The 13,699-nt window shown below is 42.3% G+C and overlaps 1 protein-coding gene across 2 annotated transcripts; it reads left to right on the forward strand.

Annotated features, from left to right (window-relative positions):
* The first annotated feature begins 2,169 nt into the window (after nt 1-2,169).
* On the forward strand, nt 2,170-13,651 carry LOC124997022 (3-hydroxy-3-methylglutaryl-coenzyme A reductase-like). Of its 2 annotated transcripts, none has more exons than XM_047570503.1 (20): nt 2,170-2,314; nt 2,671-2,875; nt 3,018-3,129; nt 3,241-3,328; nt 4,165-4,249; nt 4,346-4,451; nt 4,567-4,673; nt 4,777-4,896; nt 5,004-5,137; nt 6,750-7,036; nt 7,128-7,273; nt 7,357-7,551; nt 7,639-7,797; nt 7,919-8,076; nt 8,185-8,290; nt 10,341-10,511; nt 10,619-10,759; nt 11,655-11,813; nt 11,909-12,057; nt 12,975-13,651. In XM_047570503.1, the coding sequence occupies exons 2-20, from the start codon at nt 2,714-2,716 to the stop codon at nt 13,006-13,008; spliced, it is 2,619 nt and encodes an 872-aa protein (XP_047426459.1). In that variant the 5' UTR covers nt 2,170-2,314; nt 2,671-2,713; the 3' UTR covers nt 13,009-13,651. The 2 variants fall into 2 exon arrangements, with proteins under 2 accessions (XP_047426459.1, XP_047426460.1); XM_047570504.1 differs by having other exon boundaries at nt 2,251-2,439.
* The last annotated feature ends 48 nt before the right edge of the window (nt 13,652-13,699 follow it).

The following is a 13,699-nucleotide window of genomic DNA, read 5'->3' on the forward strand; positions in this document are numbered from 1 at the left end:
CAGACCACAGACCTGCAGCACGAAGCCAAACCGCTGCTCATCTGTGCAACATGTAACATATTTACACCAACAAGCAAACAGGAACATTGGTATTTGTGTTAGAAATTATATATATTTAGAAGTTGGACACAAAAGTGAATCCAACCCCACACACACACATGCACGCGCACAGGAAAAAAACTAAAGTTGTTTTACTTGATCAGTTGATACTGTGGAAACAGGATGTGACGCAATAACCCGTTTCCATGAAAACTGCACCATAAAACTTCCTGTGTAAGTTGTAAAATGAAATAAATAAAATAACTACAGTGCATGATAGAACATTGCTCCACAGACTCTAAATAAATCTGCATGTATATTTCTTTACCTGCAGACTCACAGGGGACCTGTGCCGGAGTCAGAGCCTCATCAGACAAATTTAATCTGGTACTGAGCAGTTTGTGTGCAGAGTATTTCTTGTGGAAACGTTCATTCATGCTGCTCTGATGTGGATAATTAAGCAGTTTCACAAAGGTGGTAATTGAAGCCGAGTGTTATTCTTTGTGAGGATGTGGTTGGTGGTGGCCCCGAGGCCGCACAGCGCGGGGCTGTTCAACAGTACCAAACGCTGAATCTGACCCAGTTATTAGACTCTACATTTAGCTCAGTACTGTTATGCTACAGTGTATTTGTCGTCATGAATGTACCTAATGAACTGGCATGCGAGTGTAAATTTCCTGGAAGTGCAAATATTTATTTTGCAGCAAATAGCAACAACAACAGGGGCGGACTGGGTGAGCCGCGGCTTCTTATCCGTGTTATCTTTTTTTTTTTAATACAGTCACTGTTTAATGTCATTACACTGAACTGATAATGATTCAAATGGGAGCAGGTGACGCAGAGCAATATTTGAATAAAGCCCCGAGAAACGAACAGGTGTTTGCAAACTAGATCAATAGCTTAACCACATGAATATGAAGATAGGTCTGAAACACTCTTTTTATGGCCTCTTTTATGGCGTCAGCGAAGTCAAATTCTTTGTGTTCACACGCACTTTGCCAGTAAAAGTGACTCTGATTCTATTTATAAGCTATAAAACTCGGTATTAACTGATGATAAAATCTCAGGGTGACTTATATACACATGGATATTACCAGGAAGGCAAACCCTAACCTTAACCCAGGGTGAGGCCACAAAATGAAAAATAAAATGAGTAATTTGGAGCCGTCTTAATCAACCACCCACCCACAATCCGTCCTCTGTGCACCCTGAATACTCGGCCTCTGCCAGGTTCCCACCGGGTCCAGTCTGGCTCCAGGTTTTCCTACGTAAACACGGCTCCATGGAGGAATAAGGACCTAGCTACAGATGTATCATATAACTTAGATTTGACAGGAAACTTAAATCACCTTGTTTTTAATTTATTTCATTTTTATTTTAATGTATGAAAAAATACACAAACACCATGTGTATCAGCAAATATATAAATATATGATGTACTTTACTATGGCTCTGACATGTTTTGCAACTACACATAGGAAACAATGAGACACTTGTTCTTCTGTGTAAACAAAAGTATCACAACATAGAAAAATAACAAAAAACACTGTACAAAAAACACCAGGGGGACGACAACAACAGAAAGTGCAATAGAGAAAATTAATGACATGAAAATGTTGTAAAGCTTGTTTTAATTGCTAGTTGGTTATTGTTGCCAGATGTTGAAGAGAGTCTGATATATTGCTCGCTGTTGGTTCTTTCTTTTTCTTCTTCTTTTATTTATTTATTTATTTTTTTAAATTGGATCAATGAATATAAAATTTGGTTAAAATATCAAGAAAATAACTTTTGCAACTGCAGCCCCTCCCACTTATTTATTTATTTATTTACTCTTATCTTGTTTATTTTCATTGTTTGAGTGTATATGTGTGTTTTGTTGGGACAAGGGGATAATTAATGTGTGGCTGTACATTTGTAAGAATGTAGATTTATTTATTTGATAACTGTTTGGGAAAACAAAGAAAATCCTCTTCAGATAAAATAAAATAAAATAAAATTAAAAGATCACACAGAACTGTGAGGAGAGAGTTTGTGTGAGTTTCCCTCAGATCTCCACGACATAAATGCACAGGGAAGTTCCTCTTCACTGTGCGTCACTCGTGGCCACGCCCCTTGACGCACCTTCCACACGTAAGACGTTATGACGCTGCGACTTCCGCATTCGCCATATTGGCTGCGTTACATCAGTGTCGCTGGAAGCTAAACGATTAGCAGAAGGAGGATAATTGACATGATGGGAAGGACTCTCTGACCACTGTGAAACTTACACTTAGACGTACGTGGGTTTTAATAGTGGTAAACTTTAACTGTGACGAGGCTGAGGGATGTGTTGACCTTGGTGACAGACTGTGTGGAGGTAGTCCGGGTGTGACAGCTAACGTAGCTAATGCTAACTAACGGGTAACCTTACTGTTTTACTCCTAACATGTAACTAATAGATTAGTTGTAGGTGTATATACTAACTGACTATATGTTTTTGATACATTCTACGGTGTGTTTGTTGATTTAGAGCTAAAAATCTGTTGTTATTGATGAAGAAAAAGCTACGTGTTGAGGGGGCTACGACTATCCTCTAAACATGCGGTTTGTTCCATCACTGACAAATGATGAATTCATTATTTCGTCACGCAGGTGAGGGTGTGACCTTATGTAGCTGGAAGCTCGTCCCGAGACCATGTTGGCACGTCTGTTCAGGCTCCACGGCCTGCTGGTGGCCTCCCACCCGTGGGAGGTCATCGTGGGGACCCTGGCCCTCACCGTCTGCCTGGTGTCCATGAACAGCCTCGCAAGCAGCGGCCAGATGTGCAGGTGGAACGAGTGTCCCAAAGCCGAGGAGGTGAGGCTATCCCGGGCCGGGCCAGACCAGACCAGGCCAGGCCAGACCAGACCGGAGTGGGTGTGGGTGTGGCGCTCCATGTGAGCACACTTGTTTTTAAGGATGCTGACCTGAACACATGTCTGTCTGTGCTTCCTCACAGAAAATCCACAGCAGCGACATCATCATCCTGACGATCACCCGCTGCATGGCCATCGTTTATATCTATTTCCAGTTCAAGAATCTCCGACAACTGGGATCCAAATATATACTGGGTCAGTATGAGGTGTTGTTGAGTGAAGTTGCGCCGTGTGCAGCGCTGCACTGTAAAGTCACTGCTTCATAAATCACCTGGTAACAAACGCCCTCTCTCTTCTCGTTTTCAGGTATCGCAGGGTTATTTACAGTGTTTTCCAGCTTCGTTTTCAGCACAGTCGTTATACACTTCTTTGGGAAGGAGCTGACGGGCCTGAAGTAAGTTTTTATAACACGCTCACATGTGCACTCAGGTCTGGAGTTTGGTGTATTTAATTATTTTTATTATTATTAAGAACATCTGTAACTTTGAAACTCTTACAATAACACGCTCGTAATTTTAGGAATTTCTTTGCCAACAATCAAATAACGTCCAGAAACTCTAGAATCAACACGGGAACGGTTCTGGTTACAGATTTTATGATGAGAACAGTTCTCCAATTTAACAAAGACGGCTTATTCCAGTTCTTTGTGAAACCGTCTGTCACAAAACAGAAAAGAGAACAATACCAAGTGTATACAAATAAAACTGTGCCATAAATGTTTTAACAAACCGACCACAGGGATGTAAACATGAGTAAAGTTTGTGAAGTGTAAAAGTAAAGAGGAACATCAGGGATTATATATTTACGTGTTATTGTGGAGGAGTGGAAGTCGTTAATGTTTGGCTCAGAACATTATTTTAAAATCGATATTAAGACATTCATAATCGATTAAGAATATCGTGATGTTTTTTTGCCAAATCGATATTTTCTCCCACCTCCACTGAAGAAGTTTGGATGAGCTGTGAAACATCTTCAAGAAAGACAATTTTCTTTTGTCTTAGCTTATTTTTTTTGTTATTTTTTTGTGTTTACTGTTACCTGTGTGACTGAGAAACAGTTTTTTAGAGTTTCAGATCATGATTCACTTTACAAGCCTGACTCTCTGAGATGTAGATGTAGATTTCGAGGCTCTTTAAAAGGAAAACCCCGTCTGCGTTTGGCTTCAGATTGTCGTCATATTGTCTGAGCTTTTAACACAAACCCCCCGTCCTCTGCCTCCTTCCCCTTCAGTGAAGCGCTGCCGTTCTTCCTGCTGCTCATCGACCTGTCCAAAGCTTGTGCGTTGGCTAAATTCGCCCTGAGCTCAAACTCTCAGGTAACGTGTTGTCTCACCATATGTGTGAACGTTTAGATGAGGTGTCGCACACTAATGATACGACCCCGTCCCTTGTGTTTGTGTTTGTGTTTACAGGAGGAGGTGAGGGAGAACATCTCTCAAGGCATGGCCATCCTAGGACCCACGTTCACCCTCGACGCCCTCGTCGAGTGTCTGGTTATAGGAATCGGCACCATGTCAGGTAAGAAAACACTCGTAATTCTCCACACGTGAAGCATCGGTCATGAAGGAATTGTGTCTTGAAGATGTGAAGCGAGCGGAAAATGAGATCAGCCTTGTTGTGTTGTGTTTTCCAGGTGTGCCCCAGTTAGAGATCATGTGTTGTTTTGGCTGCATGTCTGTTCTGGCCAATTACTTTGTCTTCATGACGTTCTTCCCCGCGTGTGTGTCCCTGGTCCTGGAGGTAAGGATGACGTTAGGATTCAACAAGTCTTCGCAGGATATTGACGATACGAGCTACTTGAATCTTATTGTGGTGTTTTTTCCTGTTTTGTTCGTCTGGACAGTTGTCGAGGGAAAGTCGAGAAGGTCGTCCAATTTGGCAGCTGAGCCACTTTGCTCGCGTCCTGGCTGAGGAGGAGGACAACAAACCCAACCCCGTGACCCAAAGGGTCAAAATCATCATGGTGAGCAACTGGTTTTTAATCCCGTCAGTTACAGATGCCAACGTTTGTTTTTTTTTTTTTTTTTTTTACTTCATCACATAATAACGAAAGTGAACTTATCTTTTTAGTCTCTGGGCCTGGCCTTAGTTCACGCTCACACTCGACTAACGGCCGAGGACTCGGGTCAGAACCGCACCGTGGAGGGACCGGTAGAAAAGAGACTGGACCCTGTCAGCACCATGTGGCCTCTGAAACTCAACAGGTAAAAAAAACAAAAAAAAACTTGTCTACAAAGCATAGACTGTAAAATGAAGTGGACGCCATGTGATATAGGTCATAAGCTCCGCATCATCCATGTTAGTGGGCGGGACTTGGGTCTAAAACTGAAACACTAAAATACACAAATAAATTTATTTAAAGGATGTTTTCTGTCATTTTAGGTCGTTAATATTAGAGATTGAACGATATAGATTTCTTAGAGCCGATACCACTTTTTTTTTTTACATCAGCCTCCTTCCATTTGGACGGATGGTTTAGTTAGTTTTCTGCTAAATCTGGTGCACACATGTATTCATGTCTTTGACACTGATTAATGTATGTGCACATTGTCCATAAACCTAATAAAAGAAAAAAAACAATTTTCAATTTAACCAAAAACATAAACATTTATTGAACTCGAGGAATATTTAATGCTCTTATGCATATAAAATAAACCGGTAAAAAGAGGTAGAGCTCATGTATTTTCCAGCTGCACGTACTCTGTCTGTAAATATTGGTGGGGAAAAATATAAATATACTGTATATGTATCAATGTAATCAATGAACAAAAATGAAAATAAAATGTAAAAAAGGAAAGAATATACAAAGATCAGTTTGAAAAGGAGCAGGAAGAATTATGAACTTATTAAATCCTATGATTCATTATAATATTACTTGTCCCTGTTTATAATGAATGGATTTAATACATAAAGTGTGTTAATCAGTCAACTGCACCAATATACAACATATAATTACACCATAAACATGATCAGTCGGCTTCATTAGAATAAATATAATACCAATTACTAATAAATAATAATTTATATTACTACTATAAATACATTACAACAGTTCATTACATACACACACATAAACATCTATTAATAATCAATGGATTTATTATACAATATTATATTTTTTTAGGTATTTGATGCTATAAAAACTTAATGTGACAATATGGTGATTGACAGTTGCCGTTGGCGACCTCCCTGTGCAGCGTGAGAGTAGGAAAGAGGATAAAAATAATAAAAATCAGTGCATAATAGTGTATAATCCAACGTTTATTTGTGTCTGTGACGTAATCCTTAAAATAAACGATGTACAAACAGGAAGTTTGACACAGAACCAATAAATTATGAGGAAAGGAAAAAAAGTAATCATTGAAACGCGTTTTGTTTTTACAGGAGCAGCGTTAATGTGTGTGTGTCTTAGTAATATAATAACAATAATAAATGAGTTTAACCATTATTTAGTGGATGTGCAGCAGCTAAACCCAGTGATGATATATTTGACTTCTACATCCTCAAGTTCATTGTGCTCATTATTTTTTATCAAAAAACATTTGAGCTGTAATTTCCTTCTACATTATGAGCACACTTCAACAACATCTTGATAATGTTTGGTCACAATAATCATGATATGAAATTTTCCCTGTGTTTTCCTTTTCCTGTACATCTGTAGTCATAGATAACGTGGCTCCGCCCTCAGACTCAAACTCTTGAGACGATGGCGTCTCAGTGTGATGGAGGGGAGACACGTCGTCCATTTTATTACAACCTGTGCTTCAAACGTATCGGTGTATAACCGTCTAACGTTTGTCTCTTCTCTGCGCCCAGCATGGACCTGGAGCAGGTGATAACCCTGGGCCTCGCTCTGCTCCTGGCCGTGAAGTACGTCTTCTTCGAGCAGGCCGAGGCCGAGTCCTCCCTGTCCCTGAAGAGCCCCATTATCAGCTCCTCCCCGACCCAGAAGCCCCCGGCGGCGGGGGACTGCTGCAGGAGAGACCTCCCGGCCCCCAAACCCCAGAGGGCCGCCAACGGCGTCATGGCAACCGGCCCTACCCCCTCAGCCATGTCAGACGCGAAGCCTCCCCCCGAGGCCGCCCCGGAGTCCAAAGAGCAGGGTGAGACTCGCGATTGTTCTTCGTGGCTGTAATAACGTTTGTAGCTCTAAAACTTATGTAACATCTTTGCGGCGTCTGTCTGATTCCTTAGCAACGGGAGTGGATAACAGCCCCTTCGGTCCGTGCTCCGAGGAGACCCCCGCTCAGACCCCCGCTCAGACCCCCGGGCCCCCTCCGAGCTCCGCCCCAGAGCTCCGACCGCTGGAGGAATGTTTGACCGTCCTCTCAGACCCTCAGGTAGTCCATCACCTCTGACGGGAAGCTCTAGTGTTGACGCTGCGTTCAGGTCCGACGCTGATTTGTGCTTCGATGCTCTGCAGCGCGGACCCCGTTTCCTTAGCGACGCCGAGGTCATCAGCCTGGTGAGCTCGCGCCACATCCCCAGCTACAAACTGGAGGCGGTCCTCGACACTCCGGAGAGGGGCGTGGCCATCAGGAGGGAGACCCTATCGCCCAAGCTCCCCGAGGCCGCCGCCTTGTCCCGCCTGCCTTATAAGGACTACGACTACTCAAAGGTACCAATGTCCGCGTCCAGTTTTTTAAAAAAATGTATACTTTATTAACAAATTAAACGTCGTGTCTGGTGTTTATTTGTCCTGTAGGTGATGGGCGCCTGCTGCGAGAACGTCATCGGGTACATGCCGGTGCCGGTGGGCGTGGCCGGCCCCCTCCCGTTGGACGGGAGGCAGTTCTACGTTCCCATGGCGACCACAGAGGGCTGCCTGGTGGCCAGCACCAACAGAGGATGCAGGGCGCTGTCTGTGAGTGACGGAGGTTTCTTTTTTTCTCTCCGAGGTTCTTTGTTGTTTTTTTTTTTTTTTTTTTTTTTTTGTCGCGTTGCCGCGAGGCGCTGACAGAGTTGTCCTTCCTGTTCCTGTCCAGCTGAGCGGCGGCTGCAGCAGCAGGGTTTTAGCTGACGGCATGACCAGGGGCCCCGTGGTGAGGATGCCCTCGGCGTGCCAGGCGGCGGAGGTCAAAGTCTGGCTGGAGACCCCGGACGGATTCAGCTGGATAAAAGACGCCTTCGACCAGACCAGCAGGTCAGTGCGTGACGGCCTCATCGTAGATCATGTGTGATATGTTGTTTTTTTTTTTTTTTTTTAAAAGGAAGCTGGGATCGTGAACTTGTATCCGCACTTTTTTTTTAGGTTTGCCCGTCTGGAGAAGCTGCTGGTGCGCGTCGCTGGGAGAAACCTGTACATCCGCTTCCAGTCTCAGACCGGAGACGCCATGGGCATGAACATGCTGTCCAAGGTACGAGAAGGACGAACACAGTAAAAACACTAGAGCCGGATATAGAGGGTGTGAACGTGACGTCACAGGAAGCTGAAGTCTCCATGGTTACGGCCACTGAGTGGCATAAAAGTGACAGATGAACATGGAGATTAGCAGCATTAGCTTGAATCCTGGGGATTTAATAGCATCTAAAGTAAAGCTCTTAGCGTTAGCGACTTTTATTTAGCTACATTTATCAGAACTGAAATGAGCTAAAACTAACTGAAACTGAGGCTAATCCACTTTTTCAAATCCATACTAGTTCATATGGATCATTGTCAAGTTCATTTATCCTTAATTTGATCTGTATTTACTGATACATTTCACTGTGTTTTTGCCCCTTTTGCCCCTTGATTTCTGACGACGTGATTGGGTCAAAGGGGATATTCTTCAGGTCTGTGTTTATCTGCGAAGGATGTTTAAAAATGCTTCTTCTCTAAGAAGGAAATTACAGCTCAAATTATCAACATGAAGGAGATGAGAGGAGAATGGATCGTCATTCACACTTGAATGAACTTGTTTTTAGATTAAATATGTTGATTTTATGACGTGTTTTGAAGGATTTGAGTAGATCTGGTTTTGGTTCATAGTGGTTCCCAATTAAAATACACATTATTTTACAATTTAAAGCTTTAAAATGAGTTTTTCTGCTGCTCTGAGCCAGAAATCTCCACTTCAGCATCACTTACACAAAGCAAACTTTACACATTTTATTCCTAACTACATCCTGCAGGTATTTACAGAGGAGATTATTCACACATCATTCAGAGCCTGATTTATACAACGTTTTACTGCAAAAACATGGGAAAAAACGATTATTCTGGACAGTATTTTGTGGTAGAGAGAGTAAATACCTGTAAATCTAATACGTTAACAAAATGAAACAAGAATTTCTATCCTCACTTTTTCTGTTCTGGAAATATATGCAAATGAGTGCATATTTAAGTAGATAACGCCTCATTTGCATATTTAAATATAAATTCACAGCAAACTTGTGATATAAAAACATATTCTATGTCTGTAAGTGATGAACTGGAGAAGTTTCATGTTGTTTCCATGTTCAGACTGAATGATGATGATGATGATGTTGTGGTTGTTGTTGTGTAGGATCCTGCTCAGACTGTATCACTCAGATGGAGGCTGCTGCCCCTCAGGGGGCGTGGCCTCAGGCGGCAGTGATGTCACTGATGCCCTCTATAGCCACTGACCTTTTTGATTCTATTCACTGTCACATTGTTTAGAGATATTTAAATTACTATTGTTCGCATTTGTTCCAGAGAAGTGTTTTATTTCCACAATCTTCTTCCTCTTAAAGCTCATTTAGGTAAAAAATATGTAGTTAACATTGAGGATTTTTAAAGCAGTGACAATATTTTATGTGTTTTGTTGTTCTCTTACACTAAAATATGTTGTGACATTATAGTCAGGGTTCCCTTTAAGCTAACTTTACGTCGACTATAAGCTACATATCCTGACATTTATATAGTATTTACATTTATTATGATTATTATTGTGCGCTCACCAGTCTGGCTCTGGCTGCAATAACTCCACCCAAACACTAGTCGGCGCTGTGTCTTTTTTTTCTTTTTTTGGCCGATCAGGTTTTCACCAAAGACGAGTCACATAAACGTTTGTATCTCTGAACCTTCCACCACGAGTTCCATCTTTTATTTACTGAACCAAAACTAAATCACAGAGATGGAGAAGCAGCTGGAAATAAAGTGAGCGAAACCAATCACAGCTGTTTCTCTGTGTTGCTGTGATGCGTAGTCAGATTTCTGGGGCCTGTGTTATTTACTGTACGTCTTTCCTCTTCTCCATAACATTTTAAATCCTGACTCTCAGAGCTGGAGCTAATGAAGCTAATGGAGCTAATGAAGCTAATGGAGCTAATGGAGCTAACGTGGACTAATCTCGTTGCTCCGTCTTGTGAGTTTTTGTCATGTGAGACCGAAAAACGAAAGGATGGAGGGAAATGACGGACGTCGCTCTGAGGATTAAACGTTTCGTCCACGTTTTCCTCCTGCAGGGCACCGAACAGGCTCTGCACAGGCTCCAGCAGCAGTATCCGGACATGGAGGTGCTGTCGGTCAGCGGCAACTACTGCACCGACAAGAAGTCCGCCGCCATCAACTGGATCCTGGGCCGGGGCAAGTCTGTCGTGGCCGAGGCCACCATTCCCGCCCGGGTCGTCCGGGAGGTAAGAGACAAAGAAACCACACCACTCTAGACCAGACACTCACGCTTTGGTTTTCACACCTTTCACCACAGCTGAGCTTCTCTCCTCGTCTTCATGTGTGTGTGAAGGTGCTGAAGACGAGTGCGGCCGCTCTGGTGGAGCTGAACATCAGTAAGAACCTGGTGGGCTCGGCCATGGCCGGCAGCATAGGAGGCTTCAACGCTCACGCCGCCAACATCGTGGCAGCCATCTACATCGCCTGTGGACAGGTAGCGCACGGCTAAACCGGGGAAAAGACGTGTTTTCTACCATTTACTCCTAAACGTCTTTCTACTCTGAGCCTCGTCTCCATCTGGCATAAAATACGGTCACATCCTTTGTGTCGGCCGATCTGAAGCTAAACTCACGCTCGCGTTTTTGATTTTCTGACGACGTGATTGGTTCAAAAGGGTCACATGACCAGATATTCTTCCGCTCTGTGTTTATCTGCGAAGGATGTTTAAAAAATGCTTCTTCTCTAAGAACGAAATTACAGCTCAAATTATCAAGATGAAGGAGATGTCACTTGAATGAACTTGTTCTTAGATTAAATATGTTGATTATATGACGTGTTTTGAAGGATTTGAGTAGATCTGGTTTTGGTTCATAGTGGTTTCCAATTAAAATACACATTATTTTACAATTTAAAGCTTTAAAATGAGTTTTTCTGCTGCTCTGAGCCAGAAATCTCCACTTCAGCATCACTTACACAAACAGAACTTTACACATTTTATTCCTAACTACATCCTGCAGGTATTTACAGAGAAGATTATTCACACATCATTCAGAGCTGGCTTTATAGAACGTTTTACTGCAAAAACATGGGGAAAAACGATTATTTTGGACAGTATTTTGTGGTAGAGAGAGTAAATACCTGTAAATCTAATACGTTAACAAAATGAAACAAGAATTTCTATCCTCACTTTTTCTGTTCTGGAAATATATGCAAATTAGTGCATATTTAAGTAGATAACACCTCATTTGCATATTTAAATATAAATTCACAGCAAACTTGTGATATAAAAACATATTCTAATGTCTGCAAGTGATGAACTGGAGAAGTTTCATGTTGTTTCCATGTTCAGACTGAATAATGATGATGATGTTGTGGTTGTTGTTGTGTAGGATCCTGCTCAGACCGTGGGGAGTTCAAACTGTATCACTCAGATGGAGGCTGCTGGTCCCCAGGGGGAGGACCTGTACATCAGCTGCACCATGCCGTCTATAGAGCTGGGCACGGTGGGAGGGGGCACCAACCTGCCCCCACAGCAGGCCTGTCTGCAGGTACCTGGATCAGCCAGAACATTATGACCGGTATACGTCCTAATATTGTGTATGTGCCTCTAATGTTGACGTTAAACGTGTGGTGTCGTGTCCAGATGCTCGGCGTGCTGAGTCCTCAGCAGCCCGGAGAGAACGCCCGTCAGCTCGCCCGCATCGTCTGCGCCACCGTCCTGGCCGGGGAGATGTCCCTCATGGCCGCTTTGGCCGCGGGACACCTGGTCAAGAGCCACCTGACGCACAACAGGTTAAGACGCTTCACACGTTCACACACTTCACTCGTCTGGGGACGTCTGGGCCGAGTATCGACCTAAATGCTGATGGTATCGATACCACGGCTAGTATCGGTATCAGGCTGATACTGACACAAATGTATATCACAGTATTTTATATTTTTTTTCATGCATAATCACGTGTGCACAACATTTTCCACTGGTTTATAGAGGAATTAATGCAGTAGACTGATTAAGGATGGAATATTTTACTGTGATGATGAGTAAATATTGTAGAATAATCCCACACTAGTAGAAAAACAGGTTATAATAAATTATAATAATAATAAATAAATTAAATGGTATCAGGATGAAATCAAGAATAAAGAAACAGGGACAATTATGGTTACATTTATTCATATTTATTCATATTTAAACTGTTATGTCTGTGATGTCAATAGCAGCGTGATCAGCTACCGTAATAACTGTAGTTTGTGCGCAGCCTGATTTTTCTTATTCATAAAAAGCTAAAATTGGGGACATTTTTTGGGGACATCTTTAGCCGGGGGACAGGTCATCCAAAGTGTGGACTGTCCCCAGATCTGTTCACCTTAAAAAAAAAGAAAAACAACAACCGGTAAACCACCCAACCCTGAGCCAACAGCTCCTTCTATGAGCATCTTTTATATTTATTATTACATCGTTGCTTTTGTTTACATTGTTACTTTTTCTTATTTTGCACTAATGACTTTTTTTTCTAAAACAGTTGTTTGCAGTAAAATGAGAATTGTTACATTTTTATACTCTTAAATTATTTTAAATTGTAATTAATTAGTAGAAACAAGTTTGTTTGCCTAAAATATTTGTCCTGTGCAAAATTAATGCACAATTTCCAAAATTCCCAGCACCTTGTGGTGATGTCTGACTTCCTTGTGCGTTTCTTTTCTTTTAGATCTAAATCCAACCTGTCGGAGCCGACTCCCTGACTCGAGTCTCAGCGTGTTACTAACTGATCTGGACGTAGCGCTCCGAGCTAACAGGAGGAGGAGGACGTCCCCTGAAGGGGGCGCTGTGGACGATCATGGCCGACGTGGCTCCGCCCACCGACCCGTGAGACGTTTCGGGGTTGTCGTTAACACTGCGTCTAATTTGAATTTGTGCCATTTGTGACTGCATCTAAACTCATCGTCGTCGTCGTCATCGACATCTCTGCTGATCTTTAAACGAACTGACTCTGTGTTTGGATCATGAAAGGACCTAAAAAAAAACCACACGACACATTCACACATTTTTACTTCAAAAGCTTCTGTTCGGCTTTAAAAACGTTCTTCCCGTCGGTACAAATGAATGAAGGAGCTGCTGTGTAACCGTGTATACCGTGTATACTGGACACTTTCTCATGACGCTACTTGTTACAGGCGGCTTCCTGTGTTTTTTTTTTTTGTTTTTTTGAGTTAAGGAAAACTCTAAAGCCATATTCACTAATTTATTAAACTGTTCTGTGTCGAACTGTCGGGAGGATTTCGTGGGTTCATCCTGCAGGTTCCTCAGCCGAGGCCTTAAACCTACAGTATGTGTTAGAGGAGCTGAGCACGGCTTCAGATAGAATAATCAATTCATATATATATATAAAAAAAAGAGTGTCTTATTTAAAATAAATGAATAACATAAATAACC

The sequence above is a fragment of the Mugil cephalus genome, chromosome 19 (genome assembly GCF_022458985.1).
Source record: "Mugil cephalus isolate CIBA_MC_2020 chromosome 19, CIBA_Mcephalus_1.1, whole genome shotgun sequence".
NCBI classification, from domain to species: Eukaryota; Metazoa; Chordata; class Actinopteri; order Mugiliformes; family Mugilidae; genus Mugil; species Mugil cephalus.